The sequence below is a fragment of the Nuphar pumila genome, chromosome 2 (genome assembly GCF_984573655.1).
Source record: "Nuphar pumila chromosome 2, dmNupPumi1.hap1.1, whole genome shotgun sequence".
Lineage (NCBI taxonomy): Eukaryota > Viridiplantae > Streptophyta > Magnoliopsida > Nymphaeales > Nymphaeaceae > Nuphar > Nuphar pumila.
In genome coordinates, this window is record NC_143250.1 from 69,000,635 (window position 1) to 69,026,009 (window position 25,375).

At 41.2% G+C, this 25,375-nt stretch overlaps 1 protein-coding gene and 1 pseudogene across 1 annotated transcript; both read right to left on the minus strand.

The window, feature by feature from the left end:
• Positions 1–412: 412 nt before the first annotated feature.
• On the minus strand, positions 413–913 carry LOC149845694 (uncharacterized). Its single transcript, XM_089989022.1, has one exon. The coding sequence runs from the start codon at positions 911–913 to the stop codon at positions 413–415; it is 501 nt and encodes a 166-aa protein (XP_089845148.1).
• Positions 914–4,199: 3,286 nt separating this feature from the next.
• The window catches only part of LOC149845695 (putative glycerol-3-phosphate transporter 1), a 31,160-nt pseudogene continuing 9,984 nt past the window's right edge, over positions 4,200–25,375 (minus strand).

Consider the following 25,375-nt stretch of genomic DNA (forward strand, 5'->3'; position numbering starts at 1 on the left):
TCACTATTTTGCTTGTAGGCTCATTACAATTCAGATCTATGGGCTAACCCTTCAGGGTATTGATCAACTTCAACCAAAGTGCAAGGGTGACCCGGAGAAAGTTACAAGTGACTCAATACTTACATGTTGACTCAACAAAAGAAAAACAGACTCTATACACAATTGTACAAAGTAAGTCACAAGGGAACATGCTCCCCCCTTCAAATCATGTACCACCCTCGGCGCCATCTATTTCATGGTAAGCCCTAACTTCATCTAGATAGTGGCTCTTTATCCGGAATGTTGGCTCTCACGTCAGTTTCGTTGTCCCTTTCCAGTGCATAAAATATTTCTTCACTCCATTCAAGTAGTTGACCTTGTGGCGAAGGATCTTGTTGAGACGCTTCTTGGCCTGTTGTTTTGTCAAGGCCCTCTACATGATAGGAGAGTGTTGTAGCATGCTACATTCTGGATCTCCCTCGTCCACATAGAATGATTTTAGTTTGCACACATGAAACACCGGGTGCACCTTGAAGTTCGAGGGCAGGTTCAGCTTGTACATCAGCTTGCCAACTCTCTTGGTGATGCTGAATGGTCCTTCATACTTCCTTATCAGTCTGTGGTGTCGTCCACGAAAGATGCTTGTGTGATTAAGATAAAGCTTCACCAACTCTTGGTCTCCAACACGGAACTTAGCAAGACGACGAAGCTTGTCCACCCACTTTTTCATTCTCTTACTCGCCTTGTGCATAAACACCTTCGCCAGCTCGGTCTGCTTATGCCAGTCTCGAACAAACTGATAGGCAAAGGATGCCCTTCCCTTCTTCTGTGCGGCTAGAGTATGCAGAGTCAACGGTTGCTGCCTCGTGGCTATCTTGAATGGGTTGTGGCCTGAAGACTCACTCTTCTGAAGATTGTAGCAGAATTGGGACATGTCCAAGAGCTTCACCCAATCTTTCTGATTGTCACTAACAAAGTGCTTGAGATACTGCTACAATAGTTCATTGATGTGCTTTATCTGCCCATCTGTCTGTGGGTGTAAACTTGTTGAAAACAGTAGATCAAAACTGAGTAGCCAAAATACTTCACGCCAGAATTTGCCCGTAAAGTGAGCATCGCGATCGCTCACATTGCTTCTTGGTACACCTCAGTGCTTCATAACATGCTTGACGAACAGCTCTGTAGTCTTCTTTGCATGGCACTCTTTGGAAGCTGGGATAAAAGTGACATATTTAAATAAACGATTCACCACCACCAGGATGAAGTCGAAACCATCTACCTTCGGCAGACTAACAATAAAGTCCATGAAAATGCTCTCCCAAAGACGTTCTAAAATAGGTAGAGGCTCAAGGAGGCTGACAGTCTTCTGATTGGTCTCTTTATCTTGCTGGCAGATGAGGCACGTTTGCACATACCCCTCCACATCATCTCTCATCTATGGCCAATAGTAGTCGTGCTCAAAAAGTGTTAAGGTTTGCTCTTGTCCTGAATGATCGGCTCATAGTGTATCATGGCACTCCTTAGGCAGTTCGCGACGAAGGCTTCCCCATTGTGGTACAAATATGCATCTTTTTTTTGTCATGAGGAGGTCGTCCTGTAGCCAAAATTATCAAGTCTTTCTCACATGCGCCAGAGAGACAAGGTGTTGTGTCGATGTGTTCTGCTACATACCTTCGTGGATGTGATCCAGCAACACACCCTCCAAGTGAACTTCAGAAGGTTTTGTACGTGCAACCGTTAGTTTGGCCTTGCGACTCAGAGCATCAGCAACAGCATTGGTCTTCCCCACCTTATACTCTAAAGAAAAGTTGAATTCAGCCAGAAACATTTGCCATCAAACTTGCTTGGGCGTCAGCTTCTTCTGCGTCTAAAAATAGCTTATGGCAACATTGTCTATCTTGACGATGAACTAGGCACTCAGAAGATAGTGTTGTCATGTTCTGAGGTAGTACACGATAGCCGTCATCTCACGTTCATGCATAATGTAGCACCTCTTTGCATCCTTCAGTTTTTTACTCTCATAAGCAATCAAATGTCCCTCCTGCATGATAACCCCATCGATGACGAAGTCTGAAGCATCTGTATAGACTTTAAAGGGTCTTGTGTGGTCCGACAATCGCAGCATAGGTTTTCTCACCAAAGCTTTCTTCAAGCCATCGAAGGCATCTTGGCAGGCTCCTGTTCTGAGGGAGTAGCCTTCGATGAACCACCGATAATAGTTTGTCAAGCTAAGGAATGACTGCAACTCTGGCACTTTGGTTGGCAGACTTCATTCTTGGATGACTCTTATCTTCTGTCTGTCCATGTGCAGCAAACCACGTCCCATGGTATGTTCAAGTAAGCTGATTTTCTCTTGATCGAAGATACACTTATTTCGCTTGACACAAAGGTCATTCTCTTTCAGCACCTGAAACACCATTTGCAAGTGCTTGTCATGTTCCTTCGTGTTGTTGTTGTAGATCACGATATCATCTATATAGACTACCACGAACTTGTCTAAGTAAGGGTAGAAAATTTTATTCATCAATATCTTGAATGTGACTGGAGCATTAGTCAACCTGAATGGTATCACCAGAAATTCATAGGCACCATAGTGAGTGACACAAGTTGTCTTTGGCTCATCACCATTTGCAATCTTCACCTACTAGTAACCCAATCGCAAATCTAGCTTCAAAAAGATTTGAGCACTACCTAAGTGATCGAATAAGTCCACTATCAGTGACAACATATAATTGTTCTTTACCGTGACCTTGTTCAGTGCACGATAATCCACACATAACCTTTTAGAACCATAATGTTTTGCCTGAAAGAGCACAGGGGCACCAAAAGGTGCTTTTGAAGGATGATCGATGTCTGCTTCTAACATCTCATCTAGTTGCTTGCGCAACTTCTTCAATTCAGTCGATCCCATGTGATAAGAGACCATGGTAGGGGCTTTGTTCCCAGAGTCAACTCAATCATGTGGTCAACCTCGCATGTCGGCGGCAGACGCTTCAGCAGTTCCAGGGGCATCACTTCTCGAAACTCTGCTAACAGTGGAACAAGGGTCGGCAACACTGTTGCTTCAACCTTTCCTTATTTAGTGCACACATCAAGTAGGAATGTTTGCTCTCTCCGCTTGATACCCTTCTTCAGTTGCATCACAAATAGCATTGAAGCCATGCCTCTAAGAGTGAGGCATTGTGCCCCATGTGCGAAGAATTCGGTCTCATGATTGTCAATGGATTCTCCATCGACAGCATCATTACATTCTGGCTGCGAAGAAACTCTATGCCCAAAATTATCTAAAAATCATCCAGGGACACCATTGAGAAGTTGACTTTATCGACCCAACTCCTAATTTGGATAGTCACATCTCTTGCTTCATCAAAGATGTGATTGGCCACAGAGTTCACTGTCTTGATGGTTCTCTGCTTTGGCCTGAGCTTCAAGCCCAACTGCTCTGCCTTTTCCCATGAGATGAAGTTATGTGTGGCCCCGGAGTCTACCATTGTCACAGTAGACTTTTCATTCATAATGACTTTCAAGTACATGAGTTCTTTGTTGACCAGTATGTTTTTCACTGCATAGCTTTTGACCGCATTTATGGTCTGCATGGCCCCTATCCTAGGTTGTATGACCTCGGCATCACTACTCTATACTTGTACTGCATTGGTTTGTTTGTCATCCTTCACGAGGCACTTTGAACATTGCTTTGTGATATGCCTATCATCACAAAACCAATAAGTTACAATGCGCCCTTTGTTGTCATTGTTATACTTCTTGAAATTCTGCTTCTTGTCGAAGTGGTGTTGGTTCGACGCCTCACTCATGTTGTCGCGTCGATCCTCTTTCTTGCCTCTGTGGTCCGGCTTCTTCCCAGCCTTGGTCAATGGAGTGAAGGTCTTGCACTGAGTATCCACTAGGCACTCGGTCGTCACATATGCATCTTTCAAAGTCGTGGGATTACTCATTTTCACTTCGGATTGTGCCCATGGCTGTAGTTCCACAATAAATTAGTTGAGTCTATCTTCATCTGGCATATTGGGTATGTCCAACATGAGCTTCTGGAATGTCCTGATGTAATATATCAAGGCTCTAGTATGCTTCAATTTTGACACCATCTGATATGCTTGTCGTTGTACATTCTGCAGCATAAAGTAGTTTCGTAACTCAATTTTGAAGGCCTCAAAAGTATCAATGATGCAATTCCCTCTTTTTATGTTACTACGTTTCTTTCTCTACCAGGCTATAGCATCTTCGTCGAGCAGAGCTACTGCAGCCTTCACCCTGAGGTCCTCGGTCGGTACAGTCTAAATATCCATATAGTCTTTCATGTAGAACAAAAAATTCTCTATGGCCTTTCTATCTCTGAAACCATTAAACTTTGTTGGCCTCTGCACATCTATCTTTGATGACCTATTGTCATTTCTGTCATTTAAGGTCACTATCTGTTGCAACGTGCGGTTCTTCAACTGAAGCTCCCCTACTTCAGTCTGAAGGGTGGTTGTTGTCGTAGTCAGCAAAGTAACCTATTTCACTAACAAATTTACTTGCTCTCACAGGCTATTCACCTCATTGTCCAATCCTTCGAACGACTCTAATATACGTGAAATTGCTTCATCATGCGAAGTCACATCAACCACCAGTCTATTGATAGTCTCGTCATCTGCTCATGGCCCCGAGGTGAACCCATCTCCTCAGTCTCTGTGATTGCCTTACCTTTGGTGGCATTCTAGTTGTATTGGGGCACCATGATGTCTTACTCACAAATTGTGGCTTGTCGATGTATCTCTCGACACCGACTTCGACGTCTCTTCTCCAGCTCAAGAATGGGCTCTGGTACCACTTGTCATGGGCCTATTTTTTTAATAGGTCAGTGCAATGCGATGGTCCTTCCTTACTGCCGCAAGCCTATCTGGTCGCTCGCTTGCCGTTGTGAAAGCTTTGAGTATAGAGAGTATAAGATAGCGAAAGAGAAGAGAGTGAGAGAAATTGTGATCACTTGAAGGTAATCACAACGAGGGTGAACAAAGAAAGCTTAATGCATTTGCATTCATTCACTATTTTGCCCATAGGCTCATTATGGTTCAAATCTACATGTTAACCCTTCAAGGTATTGATCAACCAAGTGCAAGAGTGACCCAAAGAAAGTTACAAGTGACTCAACACTTACATCATGACTCAACCAAAACAATACATACTCTACACACAAATGTACAAAGTAAGTCACAAGAGAACATGCAGCTCCTTTTATTAACCTCAACCTAGTACAATATCAAAAATAGGAAACTCTTCACAAAGAAGGATTCTCTTTATAATTTACAAGGGTTCTTAGCACAAGTATGCTACAAGGATTCTTTGACGTCAAATCAGTTAGAGTCCTTTCATAAGAATTGGTTTGAGCTTCTCCTTCCTTTCATATGTTCTCTAGAATTCAAGTCTCCAAAACGTGCCACCTTTAAGGTCTTTTCTTTATTACTTGGAACCCTGGCCGAAGCAAGAAAAACTCCACATGCACCTCTGAAAGCTAAGCTACCGGCACACCCATGTGCAAATGGGGTTTGATTTGGTGCCTTCAACTCAGCACCCTCACAACCAACCCGCTGGCCGCGCGGACGAACCCGCGGTGGTGTCACCTTAATATGTCATTCGTTTATTTTTGCTTTCTTCCAATTCATTATGGGGTATGCATTTGTATCATTAAATGTATCTAATTAGATAGATGTGTTTTAGCATGGTTTTCTTGCTAGAGACTGCACCTTATATTGTGTTTCCGATGTAAAAACATGGATTCCTTAGACACAAAATCTTGGTTAACCCTTGCTTTTCACGCTGTTGAAGAGCCTGGTTAAACATCACAAATACATTATTCAAACCCCTTTGGAAACTAAACAAGTCATCTAGATCACATCGTCTGATCTACCAAAACAATAACAGTATAAACCTTTGATAGTCCTTCTGCCTATGTCAATATATATACAAGTTAGATGTTACCCTTTTCGTTATCTTGTAAGACATTGGGCGTTAATGCGGCTGTTATCACCCCAGCGACTTCACAAGACTTCAGTGGCCTACTTTTTGACTTCATATCCACCTTTAGTGACTTTCTCTATTGTGTTAGGTTTCACTTGTGAACTTTGGCCCTCACTAAAGTCCCTCAATCAGCACTAGGGTGTCAACGGGTTGGGTTTGGTTGGGATCCAGGTGAAACCAGACCTGGTCACGATTTTTGGGTATGGTATCAAGTCTGGACCCAGGTCTAATCAGACCCACCATAAGAGAAACCTGGACCCAATAAGAACTACATGAACCAGACCCGGTAAAATACTATTTTTTATCATTTTTACATTGAAAAATTGTGGGTCTTAATCGAAACTGGGGTCGGGCTGCGTCTAATATAAAATTTTACAAACTATACCCGGCTCCATGTATTAATCAGACCTTCGGGTTCGAACCCAGGTCTTAATTGGATCCTCTTATCTATCACCATACCCAGACTCTATAGGGTTTGGTACGGGTTGGTTCCAGGTAAACCCGACCTGTTGATACCCCTAATCAGTACTATTAACATATCATTAGTTGGTATGCTTCGTGCATCAGTTAAGCCCACGTTAACTTTTCAAATAATTCAGAATGTTTCATCAACATATTAATTGCAGTAACCTTCATATCTGTTTATTTCATTACAGGGATACTTGATAATAGCTTGCAAAATTCAGTTGGTTTCTGGTGCTCTGTACCCACTCATGAGCCATCAAACTCGGGAAGAAACCAACTCCTACTAATTGGATCTGGACTTCTCAAATATAGGCTTGAACTGGTATCTGGATTGGGAGACTTACAGCAAAGTTGTATTGAATCTTTTCTGGGTCATTTCTTGGAATCATAATTTGCATATTATGAGCAAACCGGACATTGGGCCTAGTTCCTCTCAGAGTTCAGTAACAAAAAGGATATAAAGTCCATCAAGGGTTTATAAACCCAATTAAGCAGGTGTGTCAATTGGACATCCAACCCAATGTCTGTATCTCACCTTCAACTTAAGGTCCTACAATTTTGATAGGATTTTCAAACTGACTACTGCACCACGGCTCCCACTTTCCATATGCATCTAACGATGCCCGGACAGACAAGGCCTTACTCAAACTTGGCTCACAGTTGCAAAATTTAGCCCTAGATTGTATTGAAGTAAATCAAGAAAGAAGCCAATAATTGATCATAGAATTATGAATGTATATTATCTTATAGAAGGCATATAGTCACCCTCCCAAGAATTTGATTACCAAACATGGGCATGGAGTACTATTTCATAAACATTACTGAGTTTCTTAAAGATTGCCAACTTGTTCTGGACCCAGACTATTTGATATAGAATTATGAATCTATATTATTTAAACAAGTCATATAGTCATCCCTTCCAAGAATTTGATTGCCAAACTTAGGCATGGAGTACTATTTCATAGACATTACATGACTTGACCAATAATTTCTTTTTCTTACGTCTCTAAATTATCCAAATGTTAGGTCACATAACTTAAGAATCAACTGTGCAGAGCATCATGCTATATCAATGTCATTGTTATAATTATTCGACTTAGAGAAAAAAGCTGTTGAGGTTGGTTATCAATTCCTCAGATGAAGGATGATGCTATCATTCACCTGCTGTAGCTTGGTCAACCCGAGGCTAGCTGAGCCTTGGCTGGATCAGTGGGTCCGAACATATTTTATCCCAGCCAAATATGAGTCCAACCAACAGATCCATTCTTAATAAAATCGAGTCCAGATTGGGTGCAATCACATGGCACAAAATTTGTGCATTAAGCACCTGATTGCCCTCCATCAAGCCTTGGCCCCACAACTGACAGGCCTGTCCCCAAGATGGAGGGTGATCAGGTGATTAATGCACAAATATTTGTGCAATCATATTGCACCTTATTTTTTCACAATAAAATCCCTTTCCACCAATATGGCAACACCAAGTCCAGATCCAGCCATCCTGCTAACTTGGCCCAGACCCTAACATGGGGTCCAGATCCTGTATATGAAGTACCAGGGAAGGTGGGGAACTGCATCCACTTGCAACTTTAACCTCCGGTAAAAGCCAACTCAAATATACCAACGGGGGCTCTGCTTGCTTGTCTGGCAGGAGCAGCTAGTGCACGTCACCTTGTGTTGGAACGTTGCAAGTTCAAATCCCAACAGTATATGGTTGTATAACTGGTAGGGATCTGCCTAACCCTAGCTTTATCTGTCAAAAAAAATGCCAACTCAAATTCATTGATTGGTTAAAGGAATCTGTATACGTCAAAAAATCCCCTTTACGTTAGGGATGGATGGGGGAAACGGGGTCTCGCCTCGTTTGGACAGCGGATGGAGGACATGAAACGGGGATAGAGGTTAAAATCAAAACTCGTGCAGGGATGAAGGCGGGGATGGACTTACGCTTTCCCTTGCCTTGCCCCGTCCCCGTCCCAATCCCCGCCTTGCCGCGCACCACCCTGCCCCGTCCCGTCCCCAATCCTTCTTTAGGGATGAAGTACCGAGGGAAAATGGGGCCCCGGCTCGGTCCAAGGGCACTGCCCCGCCTCGCTTCATTTGGACCGAGGCAGGGATGGAGAGCAGGATTTTGAGACGGGGCAGGGGTGGAGATCTTGTCCCCCCGACCCCGCCTCGGTCCAATGCCATCCCTACTTTACATCTTGTTTGGATAAACCCAGAGTTCACGTGGTTTGTTGCGAGTTATGTTTTCTGTCTTGGTGGCATTAATGATTTAAATGATAATTTTTGGCGTGAAACCATTTATGCGATCCTCTTTTCGATCAGCCTCTTCCAAATGATCGGATTACCACAAAGCAAAAATTGTTTAAAGATCAACTTGAAAATTAAAGTTTCTCATGATCAAACTCTGTCAACAAAAATGAGAAAGAAAGGTACATCGTGGTATCCCATGTGTACATTTGTCATGTATCCCTGAAGAAATCTCGTTTTGCACTTCTTATACTTAATGGAGGCCATTATTTAGACAGGATTGAATAAGTAAAGATGAGTGGGGGAGTGGGTGCCTACTGCTAGTGAACGGAGTTTTCAGGGTGTTTTTTTGCAAATCTGACCCTGCAAATGTGTTTGGCATAGTCTTAAATCATGTTTTTTAGATTTAAAAAATGAATTTTCAAGCTTGAATATTTATAAAAATTTGGATTGTCGATTTTCAAATCTTATAAAAAACTCATTCTCTTTTTAAAATTGGACTATCAAAAAGTTCATTCCTAAAAAATCAAGCATGTAGAACACATTTGTACTGTCAAAAAAAAAAAACTTCAGAAGCAGCTACCCCTACTCAGTAAAGATTGTTCTTTTATTCTCCCACTCCAAAATGAAACAAGCCAAGGAAAAAGAAAAAAAAAAAACTGTCATTCTCGCCTTTTGCCTATTCCAATTACAGAACCTACAACCATACCATTAATTCCGTTTTATCATAAGGAAATCATGACCCGTGATGCCTTACTGGCCATGAAATACGTACAACCAATATGTGCAAATTATGACAGCCACGCAGCCACGTGCATTTCCTCATAATCACTTCAACTAATTGCATCTCCAGGTGGGGTGTGGTGGTGACAAGGAGGAAAAATAAAAGCCAAATGAAAGGTAAGTTTTGCCAAGTCACGCAACTAAGATGTGATAGGATACCATCTATGCAACACTCGTGGAAAATGATTCGTTGATACAAACATTGACCTCAGCCCAAAGAGCACCACGCATGTGCGTCTCGTATCCCCATGTTTGTCAGCATTAATTAGCGTTGAAGTTAAATGCGATTGCAAAGACTTAAGTACCCTCTCCTCCATTGGTGCAAAAAAAATGACGGTTCTTGAAAATGAGTGGTTGTAAAGACTTAAGTGCCCCGAAGATGATTATTTAAGACTCAGTCTCTGCACTACAGGATTATCCGAGAAAGATATCTCCCCTGGACATCAACCCTTTCACACTCTCTCTCCCTTCTATTTCTGCTTCTATGCACATCCAACAGAAGATCTTACATTGCTCCATCAAGCACTGGTTGACCTGCACATTTACTGTTGTGGAGCCTGATTCAGAGTTTTTACCCTTACAGGAGGAGGGTCTGGGGGCTCCTCTCAGTGTGGGTAGCATCATTCAACTTGAAGAGTTATGGAGTCTGATTCAGAGCTTTTACCCTTACAGAAGGGGGGTCTGAGGGCTCCTCCCAGCGTGTTCATGGCCCTTTGCCCTCACAGGAGGGGGGTCCGGGGGCTCATCAACCCTCTCTCGCTCTCTCTCCCTTCTATTTCTGCTTATGTGCACATCCATCACAAGATCCTATATTGCTCCATCAAGCACCGACTGACCTGCACATTGACTGTTGTGGGTCCTTACTGATGAGCCGCCTCTAAATTTATTCGACTCTGGGTCCTTACTGCACTTGAAGTTGAGTCGTTGTATTTTTTGTTATTCGGTGGGTGGTGAGGCCCTCCTCTACTCTCTCAAGACTCTTATGTCAGGAAAACCAAGGCGACCATGGCTACCATCGACGTGGGCCTACGACAGCTGCGTGAGGTTTGGAAGGGTGAAGCCCAACTATTGCAGCCAACTGTTGGAGAGGTGGAAGAAGAAGAGGAGGTTGCGGCGTTTGAGACGTCGATGGAAATGCCACCCCTCGAAGCCGAAATCAAGTCCGGCAGGGCAGATTGGTCCGGAAATTGCAGGTTAGAAGGTGCAATGAGGCCGCTGCCCGGGCTGTCCGACTGGTTCCGGCGACTGGAACCCAAGTTCGGAGGAGGTTGGAACAAGGTTGGGATCTACGGGGCTTTGAAGGCATCCTTAGGGAACATAAAGTGTCAGGCCAACGTGATAAGGGCTCTGTTTGAAGCATGGTGCTGGGAGACCAACACCTTTGTGTTTCCGTGGGGAGAGATGACGATCACCTTGGAAGATTTGGCGATGATGGGACTCCCATTGCTTGGAGAGCTCGCTCGAGAGGACCCCAACAATTTCAAAAGCAACAGTGCAGAATCCGGCAAAGAACTGAAGGAACGATTCAAGAAGCTTCTTAGGCGTGGTTCAAGCAGGGTGACGTTTGCTATGTGGATGGAAGAGTGGGCGCGAGGCAAGGAAGAAGAAGAAGAGGAGGAGCCTTCCATGCAAGAGAACCAGGCGTTCTTGGTGTTGTGGCTGTGCCGCAGCGTGATCTGCTGCTCGAGGGGGCAGTGGGTGAGGAGGGGAGTCTTCGAAATGGCGGTGTGCCTCTCTCTAGGCCACTCTGTAGCGCTCGCTCCGGCCGTGCTCTGCCTCATTTACGACATTCGTAAAAATGACAAAACTGCCCTCCATCGATATCGCGGGAAAACGTTTCGCAGGTGGTTGTAATGTATCGTTGAAGTTAAAATGGGGAATGAAATGACAATAGAAATCGCTGAAAATTTACAGAAATAAATGCCCTCCTTCTAGAAAACTGAATCGTCGGTTCCTCTTCCTCGAACGGACATAAATGCCCTCCTTCTAGAAAACTGAATCGTCGGTTCGTGAAAATGACAAAACTGCCCTTCATCGATATCGCGGGAAAACGTTCCGCAGGTGGTTGTAATGTATCGTTGAAGTTAAAATGGGGAATGAAATGACAATAGAAATCGCTGAAAATTTACAGAAATAAATGCCCTCCTTCTAGAAAACTGAATCGTCGGTTCCTCTTCCTCAGACGGACATAAATGCCCTCCTTCTAGAAAACTGAATCGTCGATTCGTGAAAATGACAAAACTGCCCTCCATCGATATCACGGGAAAACGTTCCGCAGGTGGTTGTAATGTATCGTTGAAGTTAAAATGGGGAATGAAATGACAATAGAAATCGCTGAAAATTTACAGAAATAAATGCCCTCCTTCTAGAAAACTGAATCGTCGGTTCCTCTTCCTCGGACGGACATAAATGCCCTCCTTTTAGAAAACTGAATCGTCGGTTCGTGAAAATGACAAAACTGCCCTCCATCGATATCGCGGGAAAACGTTCCGCAGAGTTTGTGTATGTAGCAAGCGTTATGTTGTATGATACAAATAGTACAAAAAAATCCTTTCTCGCTCTAAGCACTCTACCGGAGATTCTTTGCTTTCATCTCGAGTTGCCGGAGCATCCTTTCCTTTTTACCAGAGCATCTGTTTCTGTCTTACGCGCAGTCGCAGCATCGTTGCCACCTACTGTTGCGTATTAGTTGTTACTGTTGCTTACTCTACAGTTGGAATATCCAAATTCCCATCGTTTCGGTGAGTTTCGTGTAAGTTTTCTTTCTTCAATCTGAAGATTGGTTCTTATACAAGGATTTGTATTATGAACCCAAATATTCTGACAATTTCTAATGATGATGATCGTGTATTGTGTTGTGTAGGTTAGCAATGTCTATGCCTCATCAGATTAGAGATACCCCGTCGTTCTATGGGTTGTCTATTAGAGAAGTGATCCGCCAGTCCCATCTATCTAAAGTTTTTGAAAGATACCAAAATATACTTAAGATTGAGAACAATGAAGACAGGGATAAAGCCTTGGAATCGTATTTTGCGGAGGATTATCCATCAGATATCGAGGCTGCGGACCAAAGGAAGAACTCTGAAGAACGAAAGATGCAGAACAAGGATGACGAAGAGAAGGCAAAGGCCAGAAATATTGAATAGAATATAAATAGAAGGTGGAGGATTAACGCACAGCAGATGAAAAAGAAGAAAAAGAAGGCGGATGAGTGGGAAAGGGATTTTAGCAATATGATGGCGGAGGCTCGTAGGAGAAACTTGGAGAGTAGAGCAATGCGACACAAGGATGCGGAGGAGAGGTGAAGGCAAATGAATAAGGAGGAGGAAGAGAATGAACAGAATATTCCTCAATTTGAGGAAGAAAAGGAAAGGCGAAGGAGGGAGTTGGAGTTCGAGGAAGCTAAGGAAATGCAAAGGCAGCAGAAGGAGAATGAGAAAAAGAAGGAAAGGCAACGGAAGGAGAAGGAGGAGGAGATAGAGAAGGAAAGAGAAAGGAAGAAGCAGGAGGAAGAATTGCAGGAAAGAAGGAAACAACAACTGCAAGAGAAAGAAAGGCGGCGGAAGGAGAAGGAGGAAGAAAAAGAAAGGGAAAGGAAGAAGCAGGTGGAAGAACTGCTGCAAAGAAGGAAACAAGAAATCGAGGAGAAAGAAAGGCGGCTGAAGGACAAGGAGGAGGAAGAAAAGGAAAGGGAAAGGAAGAAGCAGGAGGAAGAGGCAAAAAGGGAGAGACAAAGGAAGCAGAAGGAGGAGGAGATAAAGGAGAGAGAAAGGAAGGAGAAGGAGGAGGATGCGAAAAAGGAGAGAGAAAGGATGCAGGAGGAGAAAAGGGAGAGAGAAAGGAAGGAGAAGGAGGAGGAGAAAAGGCAGAGAGAAAGAAAGCAGAAGGAGGAGGAGGAGAAAAGGGAGAGAGAAAGGAAGGAGAAGGAGGAGGAGAAAAGGCAGAGAGAAAGGAAGCAGAAGGAGGAGGAAAAAAGGGAGAGAGAAAGGAAGGAGAAGGAGGAGGAGGAGAAAAGGGAGAGAGAAAGGAAGGAGGAGGAGGAGGACAAAAGGGAGAGAGAAAGGAAGGAGAAGGAGGAGGAGGAGAAACGCGAGAGAGAAAGGAAGGAGAAGGAGCAGGCGGAAAAGGAGAGAGAAAGGAAGCAGAAGGAGGAGGAGGAGAATAGGGACAGAGAAAGGAAGCAGAAGGAGGATGAGAAAAGGAAGGCGAGAGAAAGGAAGGCAACGGTGGAGCCGGTAGAGATGGAGATTGAAAGCCAGTTCGAGGCAGTGGACCTACCAGAAAGTCCCAGGTTGGAGCGAGAACAGCAGAAAATAGCGACCAAGGTAAATATATTCGTCCTGTCTGCGAAGATTTAATAATATGTTTAGTGATTTTGGTATAGCGATTACTGTGTTAGGTATTGATATTTATAGCGATTACTGCGATAGTATGTCTGCAACTGATATTATTTATAGCGGTTAGTAGAATAGTATTTATAAGTACAAATGGAAGTAATTTATAATTTGTAGGAATAATATGTTATTTTGTGTTACAGGGAGGTCACAGAAGAAGTAGAGCACCAGGTGAAAAGCTCGGAGGTCGTTGTCAATGGCCTGTAGTTCTGTCTTGGTATGGTCAACTGAATGCATATCTGAAGGACCGACTACGAAATATGCACTTCGGTGGCCTTTTGGACCAGCAATATTTTGAAACTTGCTGGAATACCATGACTCACCTGGTAAATAAGTGGAATGATAAGACTAACACATTCCAGTTTGATTCTTTTGAGATCACCATGACTCTAGAAGATGTGGCGAGGATCACTGGCCTTAAGTGCGCTGGCAGTGCTGTCCTATTACGGCATTCAAACTATAACGCAAGGGAAAACTGCACTGCCCTTCTAGGAATGTTGATGGACGAATGGAGTCAATGTATTTCCGGTGGAAGCAATTCCACATCAATGAAGGTCTCAGTTTTCCGTAATAAATGGGAAGGCCACTCCGCTACTTGTGCATCTGAAACAGCTGACCAAGAGTTGCGCGGCTTCCTTCTATATTTTTTTGCTCTTACATTATTTTCCGATTGTTCTGGTTCGAGAATAAGTTCCATGTGGCTGCAGTACCTGGCAGACTTAGACGAAGTCGACAACTATGCCTGGGGTGCCGCTATGCTCGCACACCTGTACAGTCAACTCCACCGTGCGAGTAATGGTACGAAAACAGTTGGCGGATTTTGGCCATTTGTTCAGGTATTTGTTGATTACATACTTAGTATTTGTAGACAAATCTCATTGCAGTCTGTGGCGTTGCTAATAATATTTTTTTTGTTAGGCCTGGGCGTTGGAACATATTATCCCATTGCGTCCACAGTGTGGCCCTCCGATTTGTGGTTTTCCAAAGATCGGTCGCTGGGCCAGAATAAACGTCGCAGTTTATAATGCTAAGTCCATTTTAGATGGGCTGCAATTAAACGAGGTAAACGTTCTAAAATTGTTTACAATCGCGTCAGCATTTACCATTGAGTATTATAAGTCGTTGTAATGTTCAGCATTCTTAAGTATACATCGCTGCAGGATTGTCTTCCGTAGTGCATATCGTTGTTGCCATATTATGCGTAAATAAATTTTAATATATTTGTCATTCGTTATTAAAAAGAATTACCAATGTACAGGTTTTGTGGAGACCTTATGGAGATGGGGAGGACGATGATGAAGACGTTGTTGCGGAGGCTGCCAGATTGTCTGGCCGCGATTTGTGGCTATTCTGCAATTTTGAAGCCGAGATGCAGCAAGGTAGTCGAGTTCTCCTACAATCTGGCTTGGGGCAGTCTATCCCAAATAAGCCTTTGGAGGTGAGAAGGAAGATGAATAATGGTTGGGGCAGGCACGTGAATTGGAGCGATCAGTACAGGGACGAATTATTTAATTGGAACTCAGGTGGTGTCCGTGCCGTACCGTATGATCATGAAGAACGACAATTTGATCCCTTCTATTTCGAAAGCTATTGGGAACCAATGCGGCGAAATCGGAAGATTGAGAAAATTGTCAACCCATGCCTCCCAATTGTCCCTTCTCATGTTGTAGCCCAGCCTCTACAACCAAAACGTCGCCTCGATCAGGTTAATACGACTAGGCCATCAGTAACAAATCACGAGGAAGACCGAACTCTTGCTCCAAAAGAGAAGATTGTCTCTGCCGCAAGGTTCGAACTTATTGAGAGGGAGAATAAGAAATTAAGGACAGAAGTAAGCACTATGGGGACCCAATTGAATGCAGTGGTGGACATGATGACCAGTCTTCTTAGGCAAGGTTTCGCAACGTGGAGGCCACTCAGGATAGACGGTCCACCAATAAAAAGTGAGAGACAAGTCTATGAAATTTCATCAGATTCGTCTAGTGACTCGGAATAAATCCTAGATTTTCTTTTTTATCACGCTATACATTTGTTGTAATTATATAATGAGTTGCAGTAACGTGAAATTCTTTTACATTTTAATTCTTTATTATTACATATTTCCGACTTTGGGTCTCGGTAATAAATAAACTTTCCTCTATGGGAGGATTAGTAGGTTGATAAGAATGATGGTTTTCTTCATCTATATTTTCTTTTTTACTAAACTAATTGAGTTCATCATCACTAAAAATATCATCATTTCTAGATAGTAACTTAAACAAGAAAGAGTAATCCATATTCTCTTTATGGGATTCATCCTTCTCAAAACCACTAACGTTATCTAAGAAAGTCACATTCCTAGAAACGTATAGTTTGTCGTTCTTAACATCATAGCATCTAAATCTTTTTTGAGTTTCAGAATATCCAAGAAATGCATAAGGAATGACTTTTGGTGAGAGTTTGTCATTTTTGTCGGTAAGGACAAAACATTTACATCCAAAGATTCTTAACATATTTTAGTCGGGTTCCTTTTGGTATAAAATTTTAAAAGTTGAAGTTTTGTTTAGATTTTTTGAAGAAAAGTGATTTATAAGATAAACAGATGTACGCCTCGGCCCAAAAACTTTTTGGAATGTTTTGAGAAATGAGTAAAGTTCTAGTTGTTTCAATAATATACCTGTGTTTTCTTTCAGCTAGACTGTTTTGTTGTGGTGTTTTTGGACAAGATCTATGATGAACTATTCTATGGTTTTCAAGATAGTTTTTAAAATCATTTGAAAGATACTCTCCTCCAGAATCAACTCTAAAGATTTTAAAATTATCATTAAATTGATTTTTAATCATCATATGATATGTCTTAACAATGCAAAGACTTCATGCTTATGTTCAAGGTAGTATATCCAACAAAATCTTGAATTATCATAAAAAAAATAACATAGTAAGCAAATCCTCCCTTAGATACTACGGGTGTCTTCGCCTCGAAAGAATAGCGCACAAAGTATTGGCGAAGACAAATACAGCGATTGTTTGCCATCGTTGATTACAGCGATGCAAATAATCAATAGATAAGGAAAGGATTTGTTGCCATCGCTGGATACTTCGTGCTTTGAGTCGGAGAGCGATCTGTGGCATCGCAGCATAAATCCGAGTGCACAAGTTCAAAAGATTTGTTTGTAAACGTAGATCTTTGTTCAAAAGTCAAGCTTCTCATTTTTCCAAAAATGCAATGATTACAATTAAAATTACTATTACAGAGATCTTTGTCTTCGCAATCGTTGTATTTGTCTTCGCCTCGAAAGAATAGCGCGCAAAGTATTGGCGAAGACAAATACAGCGATTGTTTGCCATCGCTGATTACAGCGATGCAAATAATCAATAGATAAGAAAAGGATTTGTTGTCATCGCTGGATACTTCGTGCTTTGAGTCGGAGAGCGATCTGTGGCATCGCAGCATAAATCCGAGTGCACAAGTTCAAAAGATTTGTTTGTAAACGTAGATCTTTGTTCAAAAGTCAAGCTTCTCATTTTTCCAAAAATGCAATGATTACAATTGAAATTACTATTACAGAGATCTTTGTCTTCGCAATCGCTATATTTGTCTTCGCCTCGAAAGAATAGCGCGCAAAGTATTGGCGAAGACAAATACAACGATTGTTTGTCATCGCTGATTACAGCGATGCAAATTATCAATAGATAAGGAAAGGATTTGTTGTCATCGCTGGATACTTCGTGCTTTGAGTCGGAGAGCGATCTGTGGCATCGCAGCATAGTGATTTGTGGGTATTGTTCGAATGTCAAATCACACGTGGAAAACGTATTTTTGAATATTTAAAACTTAATGAGCGGCATGGAAAGACGTATTTTTGAATGCTTCGAACACAAGCATTTAATTTGGCGGCGATTATCAAAAAAAGGCGGCATGCGAAAAGCCGTATTTATATTTTTTTTAAACGCAATCAATTAATTAGCTTCGTGCTTTCAGTCGGAGAGCGATCTGTGGCATCGCAGCATGGTGATTTTTGGGTATTGTTTGAATGTCTAATCACACGTGGATAGCGATACGTGGCATCGCAGCGTAGAACGTTGTTGATTATTGTTGGACTGTCAATCTTAGCGTGATGCGAAGGATTGTTCAAGTGTGCTGCGATGTGTGGCATCGCAGCGTAGGACTGTCAATCACTGTGCTGTGATGCCACAGATCGCTATTCAACGATAACCACAAATCGCCATACACCTCCAGTGAACTTCTTCTCCAGCAAATCTTTCGCGTTCCCGACACCTCCACTTGCCTTTTGAAATCATTATTGTCAGTTCTCTATTTGAAAGCATTAGCTCACATATATGCATGATTGAATCACTATGAAGTTTTTTTGACAAACTTAGAACATATATATGCTTGATTAAATCACTATGAATTTTTTTTGACAACCTTAGAAGACATATATGCTTGATTGAATCACTATGATTTTTTTTTTACAACATTAGAACAAATATATGCAAGATTAAATCACTAGAATTTTTTTGACAACCGTAGAACACATATATGCATGATTCAATCACTATAATTTTTTTTTACAAACTTAGAACACATATATGCATAATTAAATCACTATAAAATTTTTCTACAGCGGTAAAACACATATATGCATGATTGAATCACTATAAATTTTTTTTTCAAAAGCTTAGAACATATTTATGCATGATTGAATCACTATTATTTTTTTTTTTACAACCTCAGAACACATATATTCAATATTGAACCACTATGATATTTTTTTGACAGCCTTATAACACTTTTTTGCATGATTGAATCACTATTATTTTTTTTATTGAGAGCCTTAGAATACATATATGCAAGATTGAGTCACTATGAAATTTTTTTGGTAGCCTTAGAACACATATATGCATGATTGAATCACTATGATTTTTTTTGACAACCTTAGAACACATATATTTAATCACAAATATATGCATGATTCAATGTCTAAGATTTTTTTTTGACAGCAATAGAACACATATATGCATGAGTGAATCACTATAATGTTTTTTGACAAGCTTAGAACACATATATTCATGATTGAATCAATATAAAAAAATATTGACAGCGTTAGAACACATATATGCATGATTGAGTCACTATAAAATTATTTGGCAACATTACAACCCATATTCTCCTCCGAAATTAGAAAGGACGTCAACTTTTTGCAGAGTTCTTCGCGGAATCTGGGTATATCAACCTGCAAAAACAGATTGTAAACTAGAAGCAATAGACATGCCCTTAATTGCCAATAACAGAGGCCAAGGAATGGCATACAACGTTGAAACAGGGTTCTGCACCATTGTATATCGCTTCAATGTACTTCATTACAAATACGCCACAATCAACGTCATTATCTTGTAAAGGAGCATGGTATGCCGTGCGAAAGATCCACTCGCTGACATCGACTCCCAAAATGGCTATGAGGAAACCGATCTGAGAATAATGCGACCGAAAGTAAATTCATGACCCCAGTACACTACACGATACTCATATAGATGGAATCTTACGAGATGGGAAATGTCTAGCCGTAAACCACTGTCAACTTCCAACGAATTGTAACACCATAGTTGTTTTTCGCGTAAATCCATCACGTATAAGACCCAATGCTTTTCAGACTGCCAGAGTGTAGGAATCAGTATCTGCAAATAGATCGAAAAAATGTTCTTACCACTGTCAAACTGTAATATTGCACTGTAGGTTTGTTTGCTTACCTTTTCACTTGTCATAAGGTCTCTGCAGTGATTACCGTTAACCCAATAAGGTTTGCCGTCTTGAAATCCACTGGAGTATGGCAAACGGCGTAATATAGTCTGCAAACCGAAAGAAACATTGCTAACACCAACGTTAACATATGAATCAATTGGACTAAATCAATAATGAAAAGCAACATAAAATACAACCGATATACCATGAAATATGGGCTGACGACGCTCACAGTCTAGCTTGGTGCGTTGCTTTTAATATAATTTACGAAATCGGATATAGTCTGTTTGCAGCAAATATGGTGTTGTATTGATCATACGAAATCAGATTCGCCATTGTTGGTCGTGTAGCTGTCTTCGTCTGCCTCACCGACTATAATTTTCTATGTTCGAGGGTGGATCTCCATGTTTATGAAGGAACCGTCGGTTTGGTTGTTGCTGGTTCACGAAGTAGAAGACAAACACACCTTCCAGTGCTTGTGCGACTATTTATGACCTAAAAGATGTACTGCTCAACCAACATGATCAATGAATACTGTACGACAACTCAAACATTTATGGTTATCCGTTGGAAAATACACATTGAGTAGCCTTTTATTTATAATATATGGATACAACTTTTCACAAGATAACTGACAATAATGATTTCAAAAGGCAAGTGGAGGTGTCGGGAACGCGAAAGATTTGCTGGAGAAGAAGTTCACTGGAGGTGTATGGCGATTTGTGGTTATCGTTGAATAGCGATCTGTGGCATCGCAGCACAGTGATTGACAGTCCTACGCTGCGATGCCACACATCGCAGCACACTTGAACAATCCTTCGCATCACGCTAAGATTGACAGTCCAACAATAATCAACAACGTTCTACGCTGCGATGCCACGTATCGCTATCCACGTGTGATTAGACATTCGAACAATACCCAAAAATCACCATGCTGCGATGCCACAGATCGCTCTCCGACTGAAAGCACAAAGCTAATTAATTGATTGCGTTTAAAAAAAATATAAATACGGCTTTTCGCATGCCGCCTTTTTTTGATAAGCGCCGCCAAATTAAATGCTTGTGTTCGAAACATTCAAAAATACGTCTTTCCATGCCGCTCATTAAGTTTTAAATATTCAAAAATATGTTTTCCACGTGTGATTTGACATTCGAACAATACCCACAAATCACTATGATGTGATGCCACAGATCGCTCTCCGACTCAAAGCACGAAGTATCCAGCGATGGCAACAAATCCTTTCCTTATCTATTGATAATTTGCATCGCTGTAATCAGCGATGGCAAACAATCGCTGTATTTGTCTTCGCCAATACTTTGCGCGCTATTCTTTCGAGGCGAAGACAAATACAGCGATTGCGAAGACAAAGATCTCTGTAATAGTAATTTCAATTGTAATCATTGCATTTTTGGAAAAATGAGAAGCTTGACTTTTGAACAAAGATCTACGTTTACAAACAAATCTTTTGAACTTGTGCACTCGGATTTATGCTGCGATGCCACAGATCGCTCTCCGACTCAAAGCACGAAGTATCCAGCGATGACAACAAATCCTTTCCTTATCTATTGATTATTTGCATCGTTGTAATCAGCGATGGCAAACAATCGTTGTATTTGTCTTCGCCAATACTTTGCGCGCTATTCTTTCGAGGCGAAGACAAATACAGCGATTGCGAAGACAAAGATCTCTGTAATAGTAATTTCAATTGTAATCATTGCATTTTTGGAAAAATGAGAAGCTTGACTTTTGAACAAAGATCTACGTTTACAAACAAATCTTTTGAACTTGTGCACTCAGATTTATCCTGCAATGCTACAGATCGCTCTCTGACTCAAAGCACGAAGTATCCAGCGATGGCAACAAATCCTTTCCTTATCTATTGATTATTTGCATCGTTGTAATCAGCGATGACAAACAATCGCTGTATTTGTCTTCGCCAATACTTTGTGCGCTATTCTTTCGAGGCGAAGACACCCGTAGTATCTAAGGGAGGATTTGCTTACTATGTTATTTTTTTTATGATTATTCAAGATTTTGTTGGATATACTACCTTAAACATAAGCATGAAGTCTTTGCATCGTTTAAGACATATCATATGATGATTAAAAATCAATTTAATGATAATTTAAAAATCTTTAGAGTTGATTCCGGAGGAGAGTATCTTTCAAATGATTTTAAAAACTATCTTGAAAACCATAGAATAGTTCATCATAGATCTTGTTCAAAAACACCACAACAAAACAGTCTAGCTGAAAGAAAACATAGGTATATTATTGAAACAACTAGAACAACTAGAAGCAAAAACCCGCTATCTATCGATTTGAACAAATTCAACCACGAATCGCAAGTCGTCAATGACAAACGACTATAAACTCTCCAAAAATCCGGCATTGTGGAGATCGGGTCATGCAAAGAGGCATGCCAACTAAGTTAATAGCCCACACGAGATTCCTGTGTCCCAAACCTATCTGTCGACTGCATCGTAGCCTGTCATGAAAGAGAAAATATTAGACACTGAATTAAGTTTCACAAGAAATGCCTACCTCCTCGCAACATCGATAACATACCAAAAGCCTTGTAAAACTGTAGCGATCATTGCCGGAAATCTGGTCGGGAGGAATGTAGGTTTGAACGTTTGTCGGTACTTCTGCAGGGTATTGCTGCATGATGGACATTACACGAGTTAGCTATTTGACAAGCTTCACGCAATGGGGAGCAATATAATGTTTTACATACTTGTTCATTCGAAGGGCTTTGTTGTTTTTTATTACAGGTTGGTTGTTTCTTAGTCCTTTTCTTGCCAACCAATTCTAGTGCACCCTTTGCCCTCAGACGACTGCGATCAAAGGCAGGTTTTCTTTTGATACCCTTTGCTTCATGAATATGTCCATCATAATCAACAACGTTCACTATTGACTTGTTGAAGATAATGTTTACGCTTCGGCGCAACTTCTCGGGAGTGTCAAGCGAGACATGATTTTGACCTACGTTGTTCGATCCCATTATCTTCGGCTGGTATTCATTCGCTGCAAAAGACTTAATGTGAATTAACTCCACGTTTTCAAGTAACTCCGTTGCAGCTTTTCTCGCACATGCATAGCCTTCTTCGCTTCTCGATGCCAAATCAGCAACATGCATGAATGACCTACACAGTTGTTGGTAACGGGAGGCTATGTGACACTTCTCGTCAACACCAGATTTACTCGCATTGTCCATAACGAGCATTTCAATCTTCGCGTGTCTCGTCCATCTTCGCATTACGTAAGACTCAGGTATTTCTTGTATCTTCTCTTGATTGAGTGCCTTTAATGCATGACAGCATAGGATACCTTTGAATTCATACATTTTGCACGAACATTCTACCCTTCCGTTGTCGACATTGTACGTGACATGCGCTTCTTGCCTTTCCTGATGCTTTTTGTCCTGACAAAAAATATGGTATTTGTGCATATTCTCGGTTTGCACCAGTTCTTCTATTCTGCAATTCATGACATGCAACACCTCTTTCTTGATCCATTCAAATACAGTTAGTGTATACAGAGCTGCAGGCCGCATCAATATTTTCATGCCAAAAGTTAGAGGTCGTGTATTGAAGCATTTCACGTCTTGTTCAAGCTCATTCTGTCTTAGACCGTCTACAAATAATTTATATTGTTCCATGAAACGAAACATTGTTAAACATGAATACATGGTTTTCTTCAGCATGGCATGCATAGATTCGGCTCTTTGTGTGCTTATCATACCTGCACAAAAGTATTGTCTTCCATATGCCAATGCCCACTTCTCTTTTTCTGTATATAAATTTTGTAACCACAGACAGTCATCCAGGTCGTATGTCTTAATCATTTTGTCCCAATCTGACTTAAAGGTGACCTCGTCTACGCTATGAAGTACACACCTTGTAAAATGTTTGTCAAACCCTGTATTCTGATTAAATATGTGTCATATGTTCTTTGCTGCATTTTAAAAGATATGCCATAAACACAGGCGATGATGTGCATCTGGCCACACATGAAGCACTGTAGCCGCAATTGCGTGATCACCATCTGTGAGTACAGTTTCAGGATGCTTCCCGTTCATTGCCTGTGTAAATACTCTGAACAATCACTCAAAGGTTTCCTTGGTCTGGTCATACACAAAAGCACCGCCTAATATACAACTTTGTGCGTGATGGTTCACTCCCACAAACTGCGCAAATGGCCACTGTTCAGTGTTAATCTTTATTGTAGTATCAAACACAAGCACATCATTGAAGCATTCATAATCTAATCTAGACCTTGAATCTAACCAAAACATATTCACGACATATCCATCTGCGTCCACTTGCATTGCACTAAAGAAACCATGTTCATTGCTTGATTTATTCTGTAAGTAACGAACCAAACAACATATTTCTCCGTTCTTCATGTTATCTGTCATCTTCCTGCTCAAGTGGTTTCTTAGATCCAAAGGTGTGAATGGCACATTTTCGCGACCACCATCTATGCGGGTAAACAAATTGTATGTCTTCCTTGGTGCAATGCCGGCGCTATCGGCTATTTCAGCCATTGCAACATGAGCTACAGTTACTTTACGATGTGACCTTAGCATAGGAGTCATAAATGATGCAGATAAATCATGATTATGATCACCGATTAAAGTACGCACGACAAATTTCCCATTCGGATGTCTTCTTAAAACCAATCTCGCCTGACATCCACATCTTGATTCTGGCGTGCTCCTAGTTGGATTTCCCATTGATTTCTTCCAACCTTGCTTGGAACAGACATATGTCTTTCTAACCAAGACACCCTGTGCATTTTTTGACCAAGAAAACCTTCTCACACTGAAGCCAACTTTTAAGGCATAATCATTGTAAAATTCATATGCATCTTCTTCGTTATTAAAATGCATTCCTTCTACAGGAACATAGTCAAGTGCAATTCTATGTACATTCTCAGTTCCTACGGTTTTATTAAGTGTACTGACATCAAAATCAGGATCATTACTGAATTGCATTTCTTCTCCTAGAACATTGAAGTCAGGTGTACTTCCGTGTACATTCCCGGTGCATACACTTTTATTATGTGCGCTGTCATGGTAGTCTACCTCATCATTGAATTGCATTTCTTCCACTGGAACATTCAAGTCAATAGTGGGTCTAATGCCTGCACCCTTCTTTTCATGTGCATCGTTAGTGCAGATGTTCAATTCTTCAGTTGGGTCATAAGTATAGATATTCAATTCTCCAGATCTTTCTATTGATTGAGCTACATCGTCTTTATTACAACCTGATGATAAGCTCAATAATGTTTTAAGCAATATATCAATTTGTGTTTGCAGTAACATGGCAAACAAGTCGATATTATCTCACAAAAATGAGAGTCTGTTACTAATACAGCGGTTTGAGATACAATGCATATGATGAGTGAATGTAGGATACCTGATGGGGTAGAGGCCCTTCCTAGCATCTGCAAACAAGCATTCCTGTCAACAGGTCCCAGCGTCTTACAAATATCGATAAGTTTCCAACCTTCGTAAGAACAAGATCTACCTGCAATAACCAAACAAAGCCTTAATGACACACAAGACGACATGACTTCTTCATCGATAGCATGATGCTGGGAAGCTACTCACACCGCCTTGATGGAACTGGTTGGAATGTTTGTGCATCATTGCTTTCTTCCTTAATGCCTAACAACAACGACAAATAAAAGAAGACAGTGGAATGTTTTGTAAGCAATATATCAATTTCCGTTAGCAAGCGGCATAGGTTTACTACGATTT

Bases quoted from the DNA above. Each gene is read 5' to 3' on its own strand.
- LOC149845694 (XM_089989022.1), bottom strand. From the start codon at position 913: ATGTCCCAATTCTGCTACAATCTTCAGAAGAGTGAGTCTTCAGGCCAC.